Raw genomic sequence first — 26,007 nt, forward strand, 5'->3', positions numbered from 1 at the left:
ACTACAACTTTTGGCCAGAACTAATGCAAAGATAAACGTTGTTCTACCGTAAATAATGCCCTAAGATTGAATATTGTGACTATAAATTGTAAAGAGAGAGAGAAACAGCACGTCAGTGTGATATTTATCCAATAAAAGCGATGGCTCTTTCTCCTATTGGCTTAGTTTTGAGCAGCACACATACCAATATTTCGCACTTAATATGCAAACTTTGAAATAAAAAAACGTTATAAAAATATTTATGATTGCGCAATCACTTCAGGAAGTTTTTAGTGGCATTTCGGGAAACAGAAACCATTTATTGGCGACGTCTGCTTTTGCGCCTTCGCTACTATGTCTTTCGCGGTCTATGTAGGCACCTTCAGATGATGATGATGACGAAAAAGAAACATCGCAGTAACGTCACTCCACGTACCCGAGAAAAACCGACTGTCCCGCAACAAGTAGCACACCGGCCCATGATTCTTAGCGCGCCCATGGTGGCTGAAGTGCAGCGCCCTCAGCTTTCCCTCTAGTTAGTGTAAGGGACTCTATGGCTTAACCCAACAACGGCCTTTTTTTTTTTCTTTATAACCGACTTTGGCATGGGAAGGGCACGAAACGTAATGGTAAAACACGTCAGCAACACATTTACTGACGTGAGAAGTTTACTATTTGTTTCAACAGCACCAGTTCATCAAGCACTGCAATCCAATCCGTTTCGGCCGGTCAGAAAGTACACGAGCCGCTTGTCTGAACCATATGGCACTTCCAATGAAGTGGTAACGCACATATCGTACTTCGATATCTGAGTTGTTATGCTGCATCCTAAACGCGGAGAAAAAAAAAACACATTCACCTCTTAGACGCATCAACCCCTGTATGTGACCGCAAATAAATAATAATAATAATAATAATAATAATAATAATAATAATAATAATAATAATAATAATAATAATAATAATAATAATAATAATAATTGGTTCACAGGAAGGCAAAGGCGCAGTATCTGTCACACTTGCTCTGTGGACACCTGAACCACGCCGTAAGGGAAGGGTTGGTTCACAGGAAGGGAAAGGCGCAGTAACTGTCACACTTGCTCTGTGGACACCTGAACCGCGCCGTAAAGGAAGGGAGGAAGGTGGGAGTGAAAGTGAAAAGAGATAAAGGGGAGCCGTAGTGGAGGACTACGGAGTAATTTCGACCACCTGGGGATCTTTAACGCGCGCTGACATCGCACAGCACACGGACGCCACTTCGTTTCGCCTCCATCGAAACGAAGTGGCGTCCGTGTGCTGTGCGATGTCAGCGCACGTTAAAGATCCCCAGGTGGTCGAAATTGAAGGTGGGAGTGAAGGCGGAAAGAGAGAAAGGGGAGCCGTAGTGGAGGGCTACGGAGTAATTTAGACCACCTGGGGATCTTTAACGTGCGCTGACATCGCACAGCACGCGGACGCCACTTAGTTTCGCCTCCATCAAAACGCAGCCGCCGTGGTCTGGTTCAAACCCGGGAACTCCGGCATGGTCGGGCGTCTTACCACCGCACCACCCCGGCGGAACACCGTGCATGATGTCCGTCTACGGGTGTCGGCATCGAATCCCCAACAGCACCAGCGCGTGACACACGGCGCCTTCCGGGAACGCCCAAGTATTCGGCGTGCGCCGTGCCCAAACAGAAGCCCGGGCGATTCGCGTTCCGAGCGCACTTCCTCATCATCGAAGCCATACTCTTCCTTCAACGTGACTCCCTTCAGCCGGGGTGTCGTACACCGTTTTGCCCCGTTATTTACAGGCACGCCTGTAACATCACACGGTGCGACGGAGTTGCACGGCACGCGCTCACGTGCGTCAACGAAGCCACTAGAAAGCACGCATACCGCAAGCAACGCACGCGTCGACTTCGTGATGCAGACATAGAGGCTCACCACTAATTGGGGTCGGGCCCACCACGTGCCCATGGGGCCAAGGGGTCCGCACGCAAACGTGACGGAATTTCCATCAACGAAGGCTCGACGCGGAATCTCATTACAGCAGCTTCGACGCCGCGAGCATGGATGGGGAGTGCTTTCTATACACAATCCGATAAGGGAAGCGATATATAACGTCGCGTAGCTTAGTTTCGTTTTGCGTTATCGGCCGCTTTCCACACATCTCGATCTGTTCATTACCGACTATCACGCTCTAGCAGGTGCAAGGACTGACAACTTCAACCCACAAGCTCAATGGGCTATCTCGCATTGAATGCGGCGTGAAAATAATGAGTATAAAGTATGTGCAGTTCGCATCTGTTGCAAGGAGACTGATGAAAAGAATCCGTGCCCTCTGATTTCTTCACTAGTCAACCTTTTATGTCCAGGCTTCGGCACAGTTCCTGTCGCAATGTCTGTTGCATAACGCCGGCAATTTCCGGACGCTAGTCGTGACGAGGCGGACCGGAGACTCCAAAGATGTTGCACTTTGTAGGCTTACGACGAAGCCACCGTTAGCAGTTCCCGCTTGCCGGCTACTCTCGCGGAATATCGTTCCTGTACATTCGCTTTGCTATTGCCCCAACCACTAATCCCTCGGTTTGTGCCTCTGTTATCTCGCAGACACTCTTCAGCACAGTCTTATGTGAGAGGCCACATGACAGATATAAAGCCCCACTTATAACCAAGTCGTACGAAAGTGTCATGAATGGCCAAGCGGTTGCGTGGCCTGCTTAGAATGCAAGGCTGGCTGCTGCAGGGTTGGAATCTCATCTCGCCGCCTCGTCTGAAAGGAGGGGCCCCCAGGTAGAATGTACTGGCAAATCGGCCATGTCACGTGGTCGCGTGACGTCACGCAACCCCACGCCCAATCACTGCACGACTGCCAACTACCACCTGAGAGAGTCGTGCCCGTGATATTTCGCTCATACGCAATATTTTCTGGAGAATGGGCCGTTTAACACTGTCGTGTTAATAGGACAAGCCCGCCGTACACCTATAGTGCGCATAATCATAAATGTAATAAAAAAACCCTAAGAGGCACGTACACGCATCGACATTAAAAAGCATAAAGAAGAAAGGTTGAGCATAGTGATAACTATCACCACCCCGTTTCAAATGAGACGCTCTTAGCCTCCGTCCATCCATCGAACCCTTCATAGTGCAGCCAATCAGAAGGCTCATCTAGCGCATGGTATACCTGTATATTCCATGCACGCACCAAAGCACGCTGCTTTCGATTATCGCGGTGATTATTTGTGCCGGTCGATCGTACGAATCCCCTTCGGGCTGAGTCGTTCCAACTGCACATAGAGACCCCAAGGCACAACACAGTTTATCTCAACTGGCAAAAATATAATACTGGAGGGTGTGATTTTAATGCCCTTTAGCTGACTGAACGTCCGTGGCTCAAACGTCTAGCTCCTTTAGCGTCTATGTGAACGCTTCTACACATTCTGAACATGCGCGGGACGGAGGTGCATATGCACATCGAGTATCTTATGCCTGTATGCCAAATGGGCATTCGTGTAACTAGATTCTCCGGCAGCTATCGCGTCATGCAAGGAACCGCCTAAACTTTTTTTTTTTTTTTTTATTGCGTAAGCAATACTACGCGAGGTTTCAGCCAGTCGCGTAAACCCGGCCAGTAGTCACGTTTGACCTTTGGCCTTTAGAGAAGAAGAAGAGAAAGAAAAAGAAAAACTAAAAAAAAAAGCCTAAGGAGGAGGAGGAAGAGGAGGAGGAGAGAAAGAGAAGCTACGTCGGCTTTGCTTATGCAATCTACTGCGTTTAACTAAAGCTAAACCCCAGCTAATTTTTTTTTCTTAGGCTATTAAGGGACAGAGCCTGCTGTCAAGAGCCAAGACAGCTGACCCCTAGTAACCATATATACAGTTGCGTCCAACACAAGTGCACAACTTGCAACACGAGTGTGCTCACCGACCGCACATTGTACCCATCAGTAAGTTAATATAATGCGGACTTAGTTCAAAAATGCGGGAAGATTTGCAGAACCGCACCAATATCCCCGAAGACATCACTTCCATATTGCACACTATATATGAACACCTCAAGAACTAACCCCCCACAAGCGCACGCGAGTTGCAGTTAGGGTTAAATTCTATAGCATGCGTACGCGCGCTGTAAAACTGAACTTGCGGATGTACCGGGCAGGTCCATGCATTCGTGGTTTTTATTTATCCGGTTTGCCTGATCGCACCAAAATATTCTTTAGCACCCCACAACCCACGAATTCTTGTCTGCGACTGTAATAATAGATAATTAGTTTTTCAGGAAAGGAAAGGAGAAGCAACCGATTCACATTTCAAAGCATACCTGAACCGCGTCATGAGGTAAAGGAGGAAGATGGGAGTAAAAGGATAAATAAAATGAGGCACACTGTCGTGGGAGGCTCCGCAGTAACGCTGACAACCTATGTTTAACGTGTACTGGCATATAGCACAGCACACGGGCACATTTTGCGTTTGTCAGCGCCACGCTAGTTTCCCCCAATAGCTTCCGCCGCTACAAAAACTGAGCAAGATGCTATCGGTCGCCCATGTGATGGAGCAGTGAAAGACAGACACTGGCATAACAGTACAGAAGCAAACGACACGGAACTAACAAATGAAGACTTACTGAAGAAGCGGTATTGATATACACAAAATCAAGTATGTACGGTACGTATATGCAGCCTGAGCATGCATGTGAAACAGCAGACATTATCGACGCGCTTTCCGTACGAGAGTTTGTGCATTCTTGATGCGAAGACTGAACAGCGAGCGCAGAATGTCTGAGGTCGAACTTATTTCAGTTTTTTTTTTTTTTCATTTTCTCGAAGTATCCGAAACATGTCAGCCAAGCACCGCGCGAAACGAAAGTTTGGAACAATAAAAGTTCACGGCGCGAAAGAGTAAAATTTGTGCCCTCGATCGTCTCTTGCCTTTAGCGGGGGTATACATGACCGTACTGCACGCGTGGTCCTTCCGACCGTGCCACCCATGCCAAGCGGAGCTCTTCGATCACGAAGAGTGACGACGCGATCCCCGCCCATCAGGGCGGCCTGCACTCATCCATCGTGGCAGCAGCAAGATCAGGAGGAGGAGGAGGAGGAGGAGGAGTTCGCGAGGAAAGGTGAGACGCGAATCTGTGCCTGGGGTGAGAGCCCTGATCGGGCCATCAGTGTTCCACTGAGAGCGCGCGGAAGGCATGCATACACGAAGTGCGCAAAGTCTGCCGCACTTGACAGCTGCAGACATGAGGGGCTGTGATTTAAAAAAAAAAAAGAAATATGTTGAAAGTAAACTCTCTAACAACACACATAACAAAAGAAAGACAGTCCAGTACTTTCTGAAAGTTCTAGCTTAAGAAATTATGTCGCACTCTCACCTTCCTCCCTTCCCTTACAGCTTCAGGTGTCCACAGAAACAAGTGTGACAGATACTGCGCCTGTCTATTCCCGTGACCCAATTATTATTATTATTATTATTATTATTATTATTATTATTATTATTATTATTATTATTATTATTATTATTATTATTATTATTATTATTATTATTATTATTATTATCCACACGCAGAAGCGACGCGTGCACAGCGAATCAGTACTTAAGAAAAACAGGGGTCATAGACGGAAAGGACACCTGGGAGGTTAGAGATAAGATCATGCTGTGATTTTTTAACACGTTATTCATCCCTACATAAATGACGCTAACACAGGAAGCAATACACAGGACGCGTCATTTATGCATAGCACCGAATAAATTGTTAAGAAACCATGGTTCACCAACTAGCCCAGCAACGTGTTTTGTTAAGTGAACATGCTGTGAGCGGTAACCACTCATGGCATGATCTACAATTGTTTTAATGAATCTCGAAACACGGAAAAGTCTTGATCACGAAGATAAGAACTGCCACACTTACGTACACAGCAACTTCCACTAACTTTGGACATTCGAGTTCAGTTGCGTAGACTTGTTCTTGATGCAACCCCAAAGAAAGAAGTCTAATTGAGTTAGGTCGGGTGGCATAGATATATCGGAACATGATTCCACCGCGCCCTATCCACTGACCGGGGAAGTTGCTGTCGAGCCAATCCCTTGAACACGACGGGAAATGCACAAGGCACCCCGTCGTGCTGAAACCATGAGCCGTGGACTTGACTTAGCGGGATCTCGGAGATGAAATCGCTGACAGCACCACTCAGAATGCTCGCTGAGTATGACTTTGCTCTTAGATTTTCTTGCGGAAAGCACGGCCCCACTACTCGATTTGAGTAAATGCCACACCAGACATTCACTGACCACCGGATTTGGTGGTTGTGGTGTTCCCGGAGCTATAGTGCGAGTTCTGATTAGACCAGGGCCCGTATTCTGAGTTTGTGCCGTTACCGTGAGTGTCGCTATCTCCTCTACCTCGAGTCAGCTGATTGGTGTAAACGCTGGAAAATGATGTTGCCCCTTTTCCGGTTACGCAGTGGCAACACCCAGTTCCGGCGTTTCGACCAACCAGATGACTCGAGGTCATGTGAGATAGCGACACTTTCGATAACGACGCAAACTCGGAATACGGGCCCAGTAGTGGGCGTTGTGTAAATTGATTTCCCCATTACGGCAAAAATGGGTCTGGTCCGTCCACAGAACTTCACTAAAAAAGTATGAGTCTTCGTCACATTTCATCAACGCCCAGTTATACTGCTTTTTATAATCGTCCCTACTGAAATCCTGATGCAGCGATATGTGGTAAGGATAAAAACTGCTTTTGAGCACTCTCTAGGCTGAATAGTGGGAGGATCCAACGGCCTCGGCGATGTGACGGCTGCTGGCTTCGGGGTATGCACGAACGTAGGCAAGAACATTCATCTCGAGTTCTTCACTCAGGATATAACTCCCTTTGCCTTCCTTCAATGAACCACAGATCCTGAGGTCCGAAACAGCTTATGCGTTTTAGCGAGCGACGTATGTGACGGAACTGGGCGGACACGATTATCTGAGGCGTAGAGTCTTGAGGCGAGGCGAGTGTTGCCATTCGTTTTTACACAGGCCACAACCACAACCAGTGGTTTACCGTCCGGTAAACCGCTATACGTCCACGTTAATACATCTCAGGCCAAGCTAAACATCCCTTTTAATTACTTAAACGGCAAAGCAGAACGGTACGTATAAAAATTAATATGCAGAATACTGAAGTAATGTTGGATGGCTTCGGAAAGGAAAGGTAGTTTACGATCAGTTACGATCGTAAACTTCGAGGCGCTGGAAGTAGTAAGGGAGTACGTCTACTTAAGACTGGTTGTGACCTGAGGTCTGGATCACGAAAATGAAACAATTAGAAGGATAAGAAAGGGATAGAGCGCATTTGGAGAGCTTACCACTATCCTTCAAGAGGAACGTATACAACCCACTTTACTTGAGCCAAGGCTTGAAAATAAAATAGATAGATGGATTTATTGAAAGGAAAAGGCAGAGAGGTTGGCCCGAATAATTCAAATCTGGCCTTAGGTCACGAATGGAACCAGAAGCAGCTCTTGGCACCAAACTAGAGTTGCTCGAACTATTTCTTATTTTGCCCTTAACTAGCTGATTCAGTATGTTTACTTACTCAGATTTAAGTATTGGCTGCAGACCCCAAATGTGATATACAACATGTATATAAACCTCTAAATCACGGTGCTCTAAATAATATGTTCTCTACGCGAGATACATCACGCGGTCTTTTTTCCACGTTCCAAGGAAAGCTCACGAAATATAAAAAAGCCACATCATCTCTTATGTGCAATGGATGGACAAGGTCGTAGGCAGTCTGACAGGTCACGGGACAGCGACAGCTGCAGATATTTAAGCCTCCGCTCCATGCCGCATGACGGCGGAAAATGCGTGTTGCTGGCCGAACGGTGCGGAAATAATAAAGCGTCCAAGACTGAGAAAGAAAAGAAGATAAGAAGTTTCTGATTCTGCTTCAAAATAAAAAAAAAAAAATATGACGCTCGCCCAGCAGTATGCATTTGCATAGTCATGAGACGAAAGCCGGAGGCCCTCACACCTACTTCCGGAGCAAAGTCCAGTCATGCCCAGTTTCATTCCTGTGGCCACAGTAACACTGCAGCCGACCTTGATCATTTATTGCACGTGTTGTTGTTGTTGTTGTGGCTGTAGGAAGAAGGAAAAGAAAATGCACGAACCTGCTACTGGCTCTGCAGCTGAGCCACCTCAGCGCGAGAAACATAAAAGCGGTTCGCAAGAACCCCGTCACTCCAGGTGGTCGAAATTACTCCGTAACCCTCCACTACGGCTCCCCTCTCTTTCCATTTTCACCCCCGCCTCCCTCCCTTCCCTTACGGCGGGCGCGGTTCAGGTGTCCACAGAACAAGCGTGACAGATACAGCGCCTTTCCCTACCTGCGAACCAATTATTATTATTAAGAACCCCGTCACTTGACCATATTTTATTATTATTTCGCGGGTTTCCTTTGGAACGCACAAAAGTGGACCCCGTGAGATGCATCGCGCTGAAAACAATTTCTTCAAAATTTCTGAAGGTGCTTTAAGACTTCGAGCATTAATTACACTTAGGGTGTTCATGCAGCCAACATCGTAAAAGTTAAGCAATTATGCATAATTAATCGATTAGTTACGGAGAATTTCAAAAAAGCCTGACTAACGCTAGGCTAGTTTTAACATTATGCACCCGGTACCATTCGCACTCGGCACTTTGTCTTTCATTCTTGAAACCTTTGGCACAAGTTATGTGGTACAACCTGTCTAACTGCTGTATCTTACACATGTTCACGATGAAGGCGAAAAGCAAGGCGCCCGTATGCTGTGCGATGTCAGTGCGCGTAAAAGAACCCCAGGTGGTCGAAATTTCCGGAGTCCTCCACAACGGCGTCTCTCATAGCCTGAGTTGCTTTGGGACGTTAAACCGCACAAACCAACCAACCAGGAAAAAACGTGGATACTTACGAAAGGGTTCTACTTAAGTCGAGAACAACGCACAATTACGGAACGGAAAATGACATGTGTAACGTTTAGGGGAGAAAGAGCGTGCGAAGTGGCCGGGTCAGGGAAGAAACACGAGTTAATGACACATCTAGTCGAAATCAAAAAGATTGATTGATTGATTGATTGATTGATTGATTGATTGATTGATTGATTGATTGATTGATTGGAAAGGAAAGGCGAGGTAACTGTCTCACTTGTTTTCTGTGGACACCGCAACCGCGCCGTGAGGGAAGGGAGAAATGCGGGAGTGAAAGTGGAAAGAGAGAAAGAGGAGCCGTAGTGGAGGGCTGCAGAGTAATTTCGACCACCTGGAGATCTTTAACGTGCGCTGACATCGCACAGCACGCGGACGCCTCTTCGTTTCGCCTCCATCGAAACGCAGCCGCCGAGGTCGGGTTCGAACCCGGGTACTCCGGCACAGTAGTCGGGCGTCCTACCACTGCACCACCCCGGCGGGGCTAAAAAAATGCAACTCCGGCCAAGCTAAGCATCCCTTTTAATGACTTAAACGGCAAAGCAGAACGGAAGAAACGTGGATGCTTAAGAAAGGGTTCTACTTAAGTTGAGAACAACGCACAGTTACGGAACGGAAAATGACATGTGTAACGTTTAGGGGAGAAGGAGCGTGCGAAGTGGCCGGGTCAGGGAAGAAACTCGAGTTAATGGCACATCTAGTCGAAATCAAGAAGAAATTGGCAAGGTCAGGACATGTAATGCGAAAGGAGGATAACTGTAGCCGCTGAGGGTAACAAATTGGATTCCAAGAGAAAGCAAGCGTAGCAGGGGATGAGAGGATGAGGTTATGAAGTTCGCAAAGGCCACGTGTATGCAACTGGCATATTTCCCATTGGAGAAATATGGGAGAGGTCATTGCCCTACGTCGTATATAGTCCAGCTGATGATGATGACACTATCACCAGAATACAGGTAACCAAGGTGGCATACATATATTCGTCTTAAAAAAGGGATTAATATTTTGAGATACTTGCACAGAGAACTTGCGAAAATCTTCATGCCTTTTACAGGGCTCGATTAGCCCCGATTAGCACTGTGCCCATGAAGGGGTTCGAGTAACGCATGGAACAAATCCGATTACGCCAGATAAGAGTAGAAAAGATTAGGCCACAGTATTGGCCGTAAAATCGCCTCGTGTACGCACTGAGTCAGTGTTGTAAAAGTATTTGTCATTATTAGTAATGCTACGGCCGCTGCAATGCAAAGCCTGTCCTGCACTGCAGCCGTCACCATCTATAACCTCAGGTGCCCATTTTTCGCTCTCTGTCAGCTTTCCTTTCGAACTACACGATTACAAATCGTTTTAAATACTCATTCAGAGGCTCTTCAGCAAGCTCTCATCGTAAATTTACCTAGAATCACATTCCCAACAGCGTGTCAGTGATTCAAAATCAGTAGAATCCCAACAGGTTAAGTTACACGATATTACACTGCACGACAATAAACGTGCCCATAAAATCACGTTAGCTATGTTACTGGCTTTCTATGAGCCGGTACAGGCTAACCTTTAACAAGAGCTACCCTACGATCGGAACTATTGATCACAAACACAAAACAAAGAGCGGCTTTCAGAGGTGACGTTGCGTGTCAACTTTCTATTGCAAACTCTCTTTCCGGAAACTTTCTCACTTCTCCCACTCGGACGCGATACAATCCATCAGCGACGACTCCCTGCGCATGAGTTCCTCTCATCAAGCACGGGTCATTCCTTCACCCCGGCGAGCGGCAGGAGCAACGGCAAGAACAACAATGCCAACGTCATAACGAGGGCCGGAGAAAGTGAGGGCGCTCAGGAGAGAAACTACCGAAAGTAAACAGCAGCGGCCCCAACACATGAAGGGGACCGACCGTTAATTAAGAATCACGCCCGCCTCTTTCTCTCTTTTCCTCGGCACTACAGGGGCACGGCAGTGCAGCAGAGGCATCGAAGAAGAACAAATGAGCAAAGGACGGCAGCAAGCAGCGATGAATGATCTGGCGGAGAGCCATCTTGACGCTGACTAGTGGGCGGAGGAAGGAGGAACAAAGGTGGGGAAGGGAAAGACGACGAGATGATGGCCCGGCACGCCAAGGCGCCAAACAAAGCTCGCCGAGCTCTACTCGCACGTACACAGGGGCCCAGAAAAAAGGAGCAGTCATGACGCTACTGCGATTCCTTTTGCTTGTCATTCTATTAACTCGCCCTAATTATCGTTTAGTACTCGCCCTCCCCTTTTGTACGACGTAATGAATGCGTCCGCGTCTTTTTGAGATCCACTGCCTTCACATCACGACTGCTTCGAAAAGTTTCTGGCCCTGAGATGTTAAGAACGAAAGGAGGCTTTGCATTCATAAACAATGCAAACTGGACTTGGGAGTATCCCTTCACTGAAAGGTGGGCCCTTATGCAATGTTCTATATATTACCTCAACAACGTATGACATCATTCAACTGGAGTTCTCATTAAAAGAAAAGGCTGCAAGCAAGCCGAGAGGCGAGAATGGGAAGGGAGGCCGGAAGGTGCGGTACTTAGCGAGTATCCCTCGTACACATAGACTGCAGCCGAAATAATTTCTAAATGGAAGATACAAAAGAAAGCACTGTACAACTGTTTCCCAGAATGACGGTTTAAATGTCCAGTGAATGATATTATCTCTCGCCAGGATAGAGCCATTTGCATCATGTTAAGTCCTGCTGTCTTCAATAATTAAAAAAAAAAAGCTTAAACGTGCCCGCCAATAAATACCCAGCCTGGGACAGAGCTACACGCTATAACAAAAAAGGCTTTGCGAATGCGCAACAGTTCCCTGCCAATTCAGCCGTCTTGTAAGGTTCGCACGCACCAATACTGAAGAGCTCTGGGTCGCACAACGTGTCCATAGCTCGCGTCTGGAGGGATGGCGACTAACCCACAAAAATAAAGGCACAACCTTCCCAGAAGCAAGACAGACGGCACTCATCAGTACGATGCGCTCGTACCCACAGTCGATCTGCGGAAACGATAATCGACAGGGGTATCAGTGGAGACGGTGGCACATTGTAATGGCGGCTGGGCAGGCGGTGATGATAACGGTGGTTGCGTGTTTACCGCGATGTATGTTTGTACTTACTATACACATCTATAAAGGCTGCCCGCAGCGAGCTTACCTGTAGGACGGCGATGACCAGGACCAGAAGCACGATGAGGCTCCTCCAGATGGCAGGCATGTCCGACGGCGCATGCTCTACACGCGGGCACAAGGCGATGACGTCACTTCCGCCGGCGTCCTTCCGCATCGATTCCGCGGCGTCATTGGCGGGCAGACAAGACGCGCGGCAGCGTCCGTCGACCTGCAGGAAAAGAAGACGGAAGAATATATCTATGTTGACAGGTTATGCGTCACTTCCGGAGGGGAGGCTTCAACTTGGGGAACGGCATCCCGTCTGAATACCGCGCATGGCAACTGGGCACAAACCCTATTATTGTCAATAATTGCTTGGATGTTGGCTCAGCATTGCCTTTTATAGCCACCTTAAACGCTGCTAATAATGCAATACAGAATAAATGCAATGTACTTACTGATATCTATAGATACTAATATCTAAAACACTATACTACATCAAACTGCCGCAATCTTGTTCTAGTGTTCGGGGGAACGACGGTCCAAGACTAACGGAGGATATGGAGAGACGAGGGCGCGGCCTTGAGCTGGCTAGCAACCAAGTACAGTCTAGCCCACTTACAACGAACTCGACGATCACATGAATTCCGTTCGTTGTATCCACAGTTTGCAGTGCCCTATTCCACCGAAAAAAAAAAAAACGGAGGGTCTCCTATAGATTCATTTTATGAGGAGAACTGCGAAAGTCTACCCTTCCTTTCCTATCATTTGCCTCTCATCGTTTGCCTCAGTTGAGGTCATTCAAGTCGTCGTTTGACATATTGGTCGTTTCGTAGTCATGATGAGTCATGCGCAGTCATTGTAATCATTATCACTCACTGCTAAGCATTTTACTCCTTCCCAGTCAACTGCGGTCATTCAAGTCATTGTTTGGCATATTGGTCGTTTCATAGTCATGCTTAGTCATGCCTAGTCATTGTAGTCATTACCTCTCATAGCTAAGAGTTTTTACTCATTTTCAATCAGGTGCGGTCATCACTAGTCGTAGTTTGACATATTGATCGTTTCGCAACGCACAGATGCGACGTACAGATTACGGCCACAGCTCCCGCGCACAGATCGCTCCATGAGCTTAGAAAAGCCTTCGCCTTAAAAGGCTGAGTTCGACGAAAAAGGTGTTTATTATTGTGAAAGCATTATATGCCTATGTCCTGTTGGCAAAAACTCTCCGCAAAATGTCTCGGCAAAACTTGTCAGCAAGAAAACGTCGCCCCATATGAAGAAATGTGAAAAGGCTTAATGGCGTTGGGTACAGTACATTAATGTGTGTGATATGTAGTAGTGAGGTGGACCAATTGTAAATTAATTGAATCGACCTAACGAACTGAATGTTCCGTTCGAAGCGGCGTCTTTTGTGAATGATCTGGTAAAAATGGTGTGTAACTTGAGTAAAAGGATTACTTGGCGAGTAAAATATACTGTCATGTGATTTAGACTAAACTTTCTGAGTTAATAAAATAATGAGCAATAAATGCAATTAATTACCGCAGCTGCCAAGCGATGGAGGCGAAATGAAGAGACGTCCGTGTGCTGTGCGATGTCGGCGCACGTTAAAGATCCCCAAGTGGTCGGAATTACTCCGTAGCCCTCCAATATGGCTCCCCTTTCTCTCTATCCACTTTCACTCCCATCTTCCTCCCTCCCCTTACGGCGCGGTTGCGGTGTCCACAGAAAACAAGTGAGGCAGTTACCTCGCCTTTCCCTTCCTATAAATAAATCAGTTTTTTTTTTTTTTCCCTTACGGCGCGGTTGGGGTGAAGGGTGGCTGTTCCTGGCCGTACGGGGCTGGGACGGCAGGTCAACGCCGCTTGCGGCGGGGGCTAGCCAGCCACCGAATTTTTATCTCTTGTAGGCCGTCACTGCATGCACCCGCCCCGCTTAGGTGGTGGACGACGGCTGTAGCGGGCGTCTTTCTCTCTCTCTTCATTTTCTTTCTTATGTACTTTCTCGCTGACATCGCACAGCACAAGATGCCTCTTCGTTTCGCCTCCATCGAAACGCAGCCGCCGAGGTCGGGCTGCGTTTCGATGGAGGCGAAACGAAAAAGCATCCGTGAGCTGTGCGATGTCAGCGCACGTTAAGATCCCCAAGTGGCCGAAATTACTCCGCAGCCCTCCACTGCGGCTCTTTTTTCCACTTTCACTCCCAACTTCCTCCCGTCCCTTACGGCGCGGTTCTGGTGTCCACAGACACAAGTGTGACAGATACTGCGCCTTTCCCTTCCTGTGAACGAATTATTAGGTGGCTCAGCTAGAGAGCCAGTAGCAGGCCCGTGCATTTTCGTTTCCTTCTTCCTGCAGCCACAACCAACAATGAGGCAATAAAGGTGTAAAGAGAATTTATTGGATGCATACAAAAACGCACATTACTCACAGCCCAAAGCACTATACAAAACACTATATGGTGCATATACATAATAAACTGAAAAACATGATTCCCCACAGAGGGAAAAACAATAGAAGGGGGGATGGGGGGGGGGGGGCTTCTAATAAAAGACGACAGGCATCTCAAGTCTGCTCCCCCGTACAACATAGAAGCGCATGTGCCAGCGCCGCAGAAACCGCGTCTCGCCGTCCGTTTCTAACTGTCCAGAACGATACGTCCAGACGAAGAGGCGCAGCCTCTACAAGGCTGGGTACATTGCGCGGGCGGGAGTGCGGCGCGCCTCAGCGAGGCACCTGCGACGCCACAAAACGAACAGAACCACAATGAACGCAAGGTGTTCAAAAGGGTTGCGGCGGCGCCTGACCCGCCCCAAAAATTTAGCAGTTGGCAATACAAATGCGAACCCGGCTAGCAATCCTACTCGTATTGTACGGTACTATAGTGCCTGTAATATACTCTAGGCACTGTAACGGTACCGTGCGAAACACGTTATAACGGACTGGTTCAATTAGATCGTGCGTTGAGATTTCAACAATTTTTTTTTAATCGGGTCGCGTATTAAATGGCGGTGCATTGCATTCAAAACAACTCGAAAAGCTCTTAAAATAATTGGACCTTGACCAAAATATTTCACGAGATTTGACGCAAATTAAAAGCTATTGCTTCATAATGTATCGCTGAGCACAGCAAAACCCTCCAAACAGGGATTTATAATTTTAACTTTCATTTGAAAGGAATGGTAGAGAGTTTTAACATAGTTGAACAGAATTTGACGTGCGAAATCTTTTGTACACACGCTGAAGTTGGACATGCAATACGCAGCGCTGTGCGTATTAAAGTTTGCAAGCGGAGAGATGGGCTGCGGCGATATGTAAGATGTTCTCTGCTCGCCTCCCACGAGGGACCATCTCCTCTCCTTCCATTACATATGTTACCATTATACCACCTCGGTCGCCTTGTATGTCTCCTTGCACCCCGCAAAACATCTCGTTATCGAGAGATTCTATAGGCGTGAGCTTCAGACTGGCACATTGCCCACCCCTCCCTTCCGCCACCTCATGCACCTAGCTGTCTATTCCTCCTCGGCGTCTTCAGTTAGAATCGCTCAGCCATTTTTTAAGGCCCTTGTTGTTGTTGTTGAGAATGTAGGAAAGATAGAAGAAAATGACAGTGGTTTAGCTCAGCTATATCAAGATATACGTAGCGAGAGGTACGTTTCCCTGACAGCTTATTGTGGTCGCTGTATGTTTAGCAATGAGAGACATTGGGTATACACATATTTTATTCATTTTGCTTGAAAGGGACGAAGACTGCCCGATGATCGTGAAGTAGCATGCAGCGGTCTCAATTCTATTACAGTATTTCGATTTGGTGAGTCTCTTTGGTATACAAGGCCTATAATAGTTCCCCATTGTGTAGCCAAGTGCCAGGCGACAACCACGGGGTCGGAAAAGTTAATCTTCTCTTGTCTCCACACTTATCAGCGGCTGGAGTCTCTTCCTCAGCATCTACGTCAAACGAGATCTTCGCATGAGACTCGCGGTTCAGCTAGTGATACAGCGGCGAGCGGCGACCGGCAACGAAGCGCAAGGCGCACCTGTAGAGCCTCTGGTTACTATGGTATCGGCGCATGGGCACAACTGCTCATTCGCGTATGTCATGCGGGTAGGAGGTAGTGAAAGGTGGCAGTTCCTGGCCCTACGGGGCTGGGACGGTAGGTCAACGCCGCTTGCGGCGGGGGCTAGCCTGCCACCGGATTTTATCTGTTGAAGGCCGTCATTGCACCCGCCACTGCTTCGGTGGTAGACGACGGCTGTTGTTGCGGCGCGCGTCTTTCTCTCCCTCTTCTTTTTCCTTTCTTCTCTATTTCCTCTTCAGTCCGCAAGACTCCTCTTTCTCTCTTTCCACTTTCACTCCCACCTTCCTCCCTTCCCTTACGGCGCGGTTGAAGTGTCCACAGAAAACAAGTGAGACAGTTACCGCGCCTTTCTCTTCCTATAAATCAATCAATCAGCAGCGGAGGTGGCTCAGCTACAAAGCCAGTAGCAGGCCAGTGCATTTCTTCCTATACAGTCACAACAGCAGCAACATGTCAAGCGCGACTTCGATGGTGGAGTGGGCGCACAGCCGCGGCGACGACGAAGCGCGCGCCGCACCTGCTGCTCCTCTTCGGTTGCCATGGTAACGGCGCATGCGCACAACTGTCTTCTCCCGGTCAACGCGAAATGCTGGTAGCCCAGTGTAGCTCTCGCTACAAAAGAAAATGGACGGGCCGGCCTATTGCTCCGCCGGGGTGGTGCAGTGGTAAGACGCCCGACTACTGTCCGGAGTTCCCGGGCTCGAACCCGACCACGGCGGCTGCGTTTCGATGGAAGCGAAACGAAGTGGCGTCCGTGTGCTGTGAGATGTCAGCGCACGTTAAAGATCCCCAGGTGGTCGAAATTACCCCGTAGCCCTCCACTACGGCTTCCCTTTCTCTCTTTCCACTTTCACTCCCACCTCTCTCCCTTCCCTTACGGCGCGGTTCAGGTGTCCACATAGCAAGTGTGACAGATACTACGCCTTTCCCTTCCTGTGAACCAATTAAAAAAAATAAAAATTAAACGGGCCAGCCTGCCAACTAGCTAGGGGCATGCATGCTCCAAACTCCTCTGTTTTAATAAAGTTATTACTACTAATACTTATTAGCTGAGCTACCACCGCTGCCTCGTGCGGACAGGGGAGAATTCAAAGAAAGAGAGAGAGATAGAGAAATAAATAAATTTCCGCCCCCGTCTGATAGACGTCGAAGTGCAAGAGTGTAATTAGCTGATGGGTTTTTAGTGAATACAGCTTTCTAGATAACAGCATGATTTGAACCATGACTGTGTGTACGTACGACATTTTTTTCTTCATCTTTCTGACATCAAGCCTGGAACACGATTGCACCATTTTCTTCAAACCTGCAACATCACTTTTAACACTATCTTCATCATCACCTTCTTCAGCTTTTACGCGTCGTGTCACGCAGCCGCCAGCGCATGCGCGCATCTGAGGAGTCTCGCGACTGGAATGTTCCCTATATATACTACCCCCTTTCCGCACGCCTCGACATACCTTGGCATCGAGTAAAGCGTCATCTATTGCGTATCGGAAGAGCCTGGACTTCTTCACTCCTTAATCTATCAGTGTTATCGTCCTTCGCAACCTTGATCGGCACAGATCTCGTCGAGACGAATCGTTTGATACCCCCCGCGTGTTTCTACGACCAGCGGTTCCCGAGGTACTTACCCCACTCCCAACGCGAATTGTGACCATTTTGGACCCCCAAAGGTCGAAGGTGCGACTGCACAACTGTCGTAGAAAATCAATCGGGTGGGCTCTTTAAAGTAGCGAAAAAGCTGCAAGCCCGCCCACCGAGGGAGGAAATGGGTTATACTTATTACCACGGTGCATTTGTATAATATGTGAACAAATTACATAAAATGTATTTCCCAGAATTTCTCCATAACCTCTGGGTATGAGTCGCCAAGCGACCAGAATCAAATGAAAGCTTTTCTTTTTTTTTTTTTTTTTTTTTTTTTACCTATGAGCCAAATTCACGAAATGTAGATTGAGAAAAACTCTAAAAATTGTTATGCGCGAAAACTGTAGCGCAATCCAGGCGGTTTTGATATGCTTTATATGTTAGACATACTCAACACCATGGTCCAGTGAAAAATTATGCGAATAGACAAGTTAGGCAATATCTGCGTGCAAACTTGGGGTTTGACTTTCATCGATGCGAAAGTCTACATTTGACCATGTTTCGCTTAGAAAACTGTTCTGTAGAGTTGGTTTTTAGCTCCGTTAATAAAAATAGCGCTAAAATTATTATTCTGTGAATTCACAGAAAAACATTAAGAAAATTCAATGTATACAATCAAAGCCGCTGCATGCTCTTCAAGGAAAGCAATGTTGTGTTCGAGCTAATTTATGACTGAGAAGGAGTCGATGTGTCTGCGTTCGCTCCACGGGCATCTCAGCGAGCTTCGTCTACAAGGTGTCCTACCGGTCTGCACGCCTCAATTACGTTACCCGCCGTTTGGAGGACAGAAGCCGAGGGAGAAGTCATCGTCGGCTTCGCGCTAGGACTGGCCTGCTGGCCACAAGAGCCACAGGCGCCGGACCGGACGCACAAAAACGCAGGCAGCAGGATGCTCAGCCGTGTGGAGAGAACGACGGGGGGTCGCCTGTGAGCTGGCGATGTGTGTGTGTGTATGAAAGTGTAGTGGCGCACGTGCAAGAATGTGAGGGGCAGGGCTCGGTGATACAGTGCGCGAACTGCAAACTCGCGCTTTGCAATTGGTGGGATGACGTCATGGAGGTATCGACCAATCACAGAGTACCACCAGAGTATGCGCGAATGCGTGCCTTATATGGCCATATGACAATCAATGATCAATCACTGGATAGTGACTGATTAATTACTAATAATTGACTCATTAGGTAACTACTAATTTCTAATCACTAATTATTTGCTGTTTAATAATTAATGATTAATTATCGTATACTAATTAGTGGCAGTTGTGTAATTATTAATTACAATGCCGCGCACCCGGTAAAATCAACCACATAACAGTAAACGTAGAACTGCGAAGATACAAGAAGCGCAATCTCGTCACTGCCAAGCAGAATTCACTGAATAAATGCACTCGCCTTGCATCACTATGCCTGATAGCAAACTCTTCAAATAAATAAAAAATGCACTCGCAGTATGTGAAAGAGTAGTCGCTCGCTTTAGTCGTAGCACCATTCATCGCTACATGCGCAACAGTCGCGTAGCAGAATGCAGCACTCAGGCTTTCGTCTTTTATCACTTTAGTCGCCAAAGCGTCCTCGAATTTTTTTTTTTTATTTCAGAGATTTGTGCAAAGGTTTTCCAGCCTTTCTTGGATACAAAGTTTCTTTCTCAAAGCTTTTATTAACGCAAGATTTATGGAGGAGTTTTCCATAACAGAAAAATTTGACTTGGTTTCGGTGTCTGAATTTGGCTCATTTAAAACTTAAAGCTCCTTAAAATCCCCCATGAGATTTTTATTTTTTCTGTCTCTGTGCAGTCAACTGGGCCGCACATCTTGCGATTTCGGACTACAAGCACGATGTAAACGAAGTATCACTTTATTCCTCTAGCACACATGAAAGAACTAGAGTCCAACTTTCCCATCAACAAGTATGTATGGTCCAAGACTACTGGCCGATACAAAAATTTTGCACTCTGGTTGCAACTTACGCGGTTCACAGACTTTTGCCACCTATAGTACCTTCAGAGTGCACCTGAACGGCCCCTCTAAAAGCGGGTACTAATGAATGGACATCTTGGTTTGGTTTGATTTGTGGGGTTCAACGTCCCAACGCAACTCAGGCTATGAGAAACGACGTAGTGGAGGACTCCGGAAATTTAGACCACCAGGGGTTCTTCAACGTGCACTGACATCGCACAGCACACGGGCGCCTGCTTTTCGCCTCCATCGAAAAGCAGCCGCCGAGGCCGGGATTCGATCCCGCGTCCTTGGGAACAGTAGTCGAGCGCCGTAATCACTGCGCCACCCCGGCGGGGCAAGAATGGATATCTTGCTCGAGCATATTTCCAAATATTAGTTCGTTAATTGCCCAGCAGGTTCTTCCTGATTTTAAATTTAACTGTATAGAACTTGTACTGAATAGTAACATATGGAGCATATATACTGCATATATGTGTCCAAGGCGTCACGCAGTCATGTCCAATTCACTGCTCTGCGCCGCGTCGATAGCACCGTGACAGCGTCGAATCGGTCTCATCCGAATCGATAGTGAACGTATAATTTTATATATAGCGCGGAGATACTTGTATCTGCGTGAAATACAAAAGCACGTGCGGTAGTAAATCTGACTCCATTTAGCGAACATACTTATACCTGCACGAGAAACTACTTTTAGCTGCACGTATTGCTCACAAGTAGGGTAATTTTAGCTTTTCTCTACCACATTTTATTTGCAAGAGGGTCAAATTCTGTGCATTCCTTTTCTATTCTGCAGTGCTACCGCAACATGATGTGGCCGACAATACAGCGGTCCATACGTCAATTGTGCATCTCCCGCAAAGCCATCATCTTGTGAAAAAATGCACTGAATAAACAAAACATCGAGAATTATTGACATCTCTACCCCTCTTGCGATCTGCAAATAACATACTTGAAAGGGTGATGCACTGATCTAGAAAAAGTTGATATTGGGGTAGGGCTTTCAACGCGTAATTCAGTGTTCAGGCATTAGTATTAATACTGCTTTGCTTTAATATTTAAACTGCAATGTGTACGAAGATTTCGGCGAGAGTGTGCTACAGATAGTTGGGGGGGGGGGGGGGGGGGGGCGTGGCTTTGACATTCTGGTGGAAATCAAGAAGAAGAAATGGGCATGGGCAGGACATGTAGTGCGAAGAGAGGATAACCGATGGTCGCTTAGGGTAACAAACTGGATTCCAAGAAAAGGAAAGCGTAGCAGGGGGCGACAGAAAGTTAGGTGGGCGAATGAGGTCAAGAAGTTCGCAGGGGTCAAGTAGATGCAGCTAGCACAGAACCGGGTTAATTGGAGAAATATGGGAGAGGCCTTCGCCCTGCAGTGGGTATATAGCCAGGCTGATGATGATGGCTTTGACAGGTGGCAGGTGACATAACCATTTGCCGATTGGCCGACGCTTTGTACGACGTCACGCAGCCACGTGACATGGCAGGAGCTGCAAACTGGCTTCTACTTTCGATTGAGACGGTGAGACGGAAATCGGACTTTCCAGGATGCGTAATCACGTCCGTACTGCTTGGTTAAAGATGGGCTTTGTAACTATATCAGGCAGTCTTTTAAGGCGAAAGCCTTTAACGGCTCATGCTGTCGAGGACAAAATGTGTTCTTTTGCGGCGACTCTGACTGGCCGAGGCAGGATGACGTCATAGAGGTCTAGCCAATCACACAGCACCACCACAGTATGCGCGAATGCGTGCCTTATATGGCAATCGATGATTAATTACTAATTGTTACTGACTAACGACTAATTAAGTAATTCATTAAATAACTAATTAACAATTAATTCATTACTAATTAGTGCTGATTGCGTAGCAGAATGCGGCACTCAGGCTTTCGCCTTTCACTACTTTAGTCGCTAAAGCCCCTCCTAATTTTTTTTCCACAGCTTCGTAGCTTACGAATGTAGGCTAATTAGTGAGGGTAAGATAGTAAAGATACAAATTAAGGGATTATAGTGACTAAGCGAGTTGCAAACGAGAGCCGGCAGACAGGAGCCATTAGCGCGGCTTTTGATTTATTGCAATAATACAGCATTCACGATCATTTCCTTAAAATATATCAGTTATTAACTGCTGCCCTTTTGGCCGCACCATACATGCGAGCCGGATGACATAGCTCTTCAACTACTGCTAAAGCTGTGCAACTTTCCTTTGTAACTGTATGAATAGAGGAATGAGTAATTGCTGCCTTGTCTGATAAATTTATTCCGTAACAAATACAGCATACATTACATGACCCAACGCAAGCTAGTGCCTATAGTCATTTTCTTTACGCGATTTATTGACTCAAATCGCGATAGGACAAAGCGTGTGCACCACCGAAGGCTTCAACTGCATGTCAAGTTTCCATAACAGTGGCAAACCTGGTAGCCACTGCATCTCGTAATAACGCTAAAACAATAACAATCATTGCGCCAAAATAACAGATGCATTAATAAAAAAACGCAGCAAGCATGGGCAATTCATTGCCTATTCGGGGCCAACGTCTTTAGAACACAGTGCGTTGGGTAACAGAATTTAGTGTGGCGTTTCGTCACATTTACAGGAAAGTTCATCTAGTTGTGGTGAACGGCAGTCATTGGGGAAGCAACGTGTTGCGGTAAACGAATCAACATGAGCGCAGCCCTTATCGACCGCCGCATTCGTGAATCATACAGCTGGCCTTCCTTCAATCACGTCGATGCGGCGCGCCGGTAAGCTATTGACTCGGAAACGCGCTGTATAGACGAGCGCCTCCATGTCCTACACTGCTGAAGCTCGACCGACACACGGAAGAAAAAAACATTCCGTATCGGGGCCGCGATGACCACGTAAGAGCAGGAAGACCGTGAAAAGGCAACCCGCAGCGGTGCTATATTTATGCCGGGTCGAAGAAGCAGCAGATGCGCTTTTGTATGTGTGTGCCTCATAGTAATCCGTTCCCGGGAGATTATTTATACCTCAGCGCAGCAACGTTGGACACTCACCCATTATTCTGCCACAAAAACCAGATCCAGCCGGTGGGAGATATTTGCAGGCAGTTCAGTGCAATCTTCCGCAACCGTCGCTGGACTGAAAGTGTCTGATCTCTGATTCAATCCCAGCGCTGGATCTATGAAATGAGCATGAACTGCGCTACAGCGTCAAAGACAACGACGCGACAGTTGTTTGTAACAACGCCTTATCTATTAACCATGCAGCGGCTAAGGTCCCAAAAACTTGCACGACAAAGAACGAAAACTTGAAACCAGCGCAGATTTCAAACTCTGTTCTGAACACGCGGAAACAGTGGTCACTGAATTTGCAGCCATAAAGAGAAAAGAAAAAGCGCACCCTCGGGAGTTGTGTACAACGTTGCCGTCCAATTTATTTCGTAACACATTCTACGACTAAATCGTTTCGGTCCCAGATCATCGGCTCTCAAGTAAAACCAAAAAGAAATGTGATGATTCAGGATCCGTAAGCCGAAACCGGTATACAGTGCATGGAGAATTTCCCTTGATCACAAGACGTCTGATTCATCAAAACACAGCAGGTTGAGCGGCGAATAATTAAATATAAGCAGAAGAGCTTTTCCCTCGGCGTGAACCAACGTAAATAGCGGCAATGACCTACGATGCCGGTTGAGAACAGCATGTGCGAGTTTGTACCGAGCAGAAGGCGAAGGAATGTTTGCACACACAGAGAACACATGCCGAGCTTTAGATCGCGATGAAATGCTCTCGCTCATTGTCCGGCGACGAGACGCGAGCAGCTGTAGAGATCTGTCAGAGCAACAACAATCAGGCGCGCCCGCGCACATGGTCGGCCCGCCGCAGCAGCACGCGCCAGTCTGCTGTTGCCAGGAGCCCCGCCTCCCACCGCACGGCCAGCCGAAACACGTACCGTACCGTTAGTTCGGCGGCGTTAGGCTTAAAACGAAGCCCGCCACGGCCCTACTCGATGCGGCATGGGACTCCGGACTCACCGGTACGAGCTATCGATGCTCACAGCTGATGGCCGCAGGCCGTCCGTGACCCAGTGCGACGCGTTCGGACGCACCGGCAACAACACCGGCGAGGAGCAGTCATCGTAATCCACGAGCGACACCACCGCCGCGCGCGCACGGCATCGTCCACAATGCACGTCCGTCCGACGAGCGGCGCGAGCTCGGCGCACGCCGGATATTTTTCTACTTTGTATTTGGTTGCTCTCTCTCTCTTTTTCCCCCTTGCGAAAGGAGGCCAGCGTTTTTCTCTCTATTCTTGCCCTCTTCCACCCCGTCTAAAATCCTGCGTTTGAGAGTAGCAGCAATCTGGCGTTTGCTTTGAGAGTAAGCCTGTTTGGTCCAATCCTGTGGCTTGACTTGGCTTCTCACCGACGCGGTAAATACGAACATCGCGTGAGGTTGAGATTGTGCGCGACAACATAGTTTGACTTTCAAGCCCAGTAACGGTGCGTGCGAGGAGTGGCCCTGTGTGGCTTTTCGATGTCTTTCAGGTCGCGATCAGAAAACTCATACACGGGTGCCCAATACAGAATCCTACCGACAGCAACCGCTCTATACAGTGTTGGCACCATTTTTGCCGGACTGCACCGTACATGTTTGAAATCCGGCGAATTATGTGCAATGTCGGAGTCCAGTTACGCTGTAATATACAAATCCATTTACGAGGACTGTTTCAACAAGAAATTTGTGCCCTGAAGATTTCTGCCTGCCCGTTTGCAGACGTGGTGGTGTGTTCTCCAATATGCAGTGTAATCTGTTTTTTGGCGTACGTCGCATTCTTGCAATGCTTTTGAGTTGTCTATTTTTTGGCGACAGCTGTAGTCCCTTTGCTGACACATTACGACAGCTGCAGCCACACGAGTTAATTTCAATGACTATCGATATGCAGCGATTGCAGAGCTGACGGCACCAACGACAGAAGACGCGGTGGCCAACGACATCAGAAAGAGGCTGAAGCGAATGCGGGAAGTTAAAAAGAAATTCAAATTGTATGGACACCGGGACATACTGGCACGGACGGGGAAAATGCACGGCCGTCGAGCAAGCGAATGTGCTTGCTGACAGGTTTAATGCCCCACACACCAACTCCATGCCCAACGTAACCGACAGACTCAAATCACTACTAAAAAATGTTCACTACAGGCTCCCCTGGCAGAGCAATGATGCACTACGTACGCACCAAAATAAAACATGACAGTAAGCTTAGGTTATAGGAAGCAACACCAACGCCTGTGTTTGACAATACGAAAGTGTTCACTCGACCACAAGAGATCTTTCTAAATAAAGTAATAGCAAACTGCAGCTTACATGTTACACATACTTGGTTTCTCGGCAGACACGAAACACTAAAACACAACAGATGCACCCACCGTCAGGAAAAGTAGACCTAAAACATCTTATATGGTAATGCGCATCATTTTCACGAGGAAGAAACAACATCACACATATTTCACAAGACCACATGGCACCCAAGCACATCAGACACTATCAAGCACCGCAATGGCAGTGAGGGCGGTCTACTTCGAGTAGTGTGAGAGAGGTCGACTTACAACGCGCAGATCGGCAGTATGTCAAACAGCTATAAAAGAAAAAAATTGGGAAGAACAAAGAAGCTACACGCTCGTGCCTCCTGATTCCCTAACTACAGAAACAGCGATTGCGAGCCATCCCTGTATTCAAATAAAGGCTTTATTAATTCATTATTCTGTTTATTTGTCCATTATTATGCATTTGTGAATTTTTGAAATAAAATAAAATTAATTCAGGAAAGTGTTGGTCTTTTTTGTGCACACTGTCTCGGGTGGCAAAACTTGTCGGAGATTGCTTGTGATCTACTGACGAAACGAATGCCGATAATAATAGTTCGATGCTTACTGATGTACGAAGCAGAATAAAACGTTGCATTTACTCATTATATTTTAGGATACAGACCGAAATTTTTGTGTTTCGAGGATAATTGGGCTATCTTCCAGTTTCTCTCAAATCATGCGCTCTATGAGCCATGCCAGTAACTTTGACGCCAACAGCAACATTTTATATGCCTTCCATAGTTATTTTTTCTTTTCAGAAGTGAGGGAACGTGTCTGATGTGTTCCTATGGAAAACTAGAACGTTTTTAACACCACATTAGTTATAAAACAGTTTGTCGCCTGCTAGCAGTTCGCAACACGCAGTCTGCCGATCCGTAATGCCAGCTTTTCAGTACGTTCCTGGTCTGCAGTTTAACTCACACAGCACACATCAACCGCTTTT

General features: G+C 47.2%; 1 protein-coding gene across 3 annotated transcripts in view; it reads right to left on the reverse strand.

The window, feature by feature from the left end:
* Positions 1–23,925, reverse strand: part of LOC146176133 (beta-1,4-glucuronyltransferase 1-like) — a 310,593-nt gene extending 286,668 nt beyond the window's left edge. For 2 of the 3 annotated variants that reach the window (XR_014701498.1, XM_084582462.1), the window contains exons 1-2: positions 23,734–23,925; positions 12,092–12,274 (exon numbers count right to left, since the gene is read on the reverse strand). Coding sequence is in view for 1 of the 3 variants with exons in the window: in XM_084582462.1 (XP_084438588.1) it covers positions 12,092–12,220 (129 nt within the window). In the remaining 2 variants the exon portion in view is untranslated. The remainder of the gene's footprint in view (positions 1–12,091; positions 12,275–23,733) is intronic. The other variant, XR_014701497.1, reaches the window with a different exon arrangement.
* Between the last annotated feature and the right edge of the window lie 2,082 nt (positions 23,926–26,007).

The sequence above is a fragment of the Amblyomma maculatum genome, chromosome 10, assembly GCF_055883805.1.
Source record: "Amblyomma maculatum isolate TAMU_Amacu chromosome 10, ASM5588380v1, whole genome shotgun sequence".
In the NCBI taxonomy this organism is placed as follows: domain Eukaryota; kingdom Metazoa; phylum Arthropoda; class Arachnida; order Ixodida; family Ixodidae; genus Amblyomma; species Amblyomma maculatum.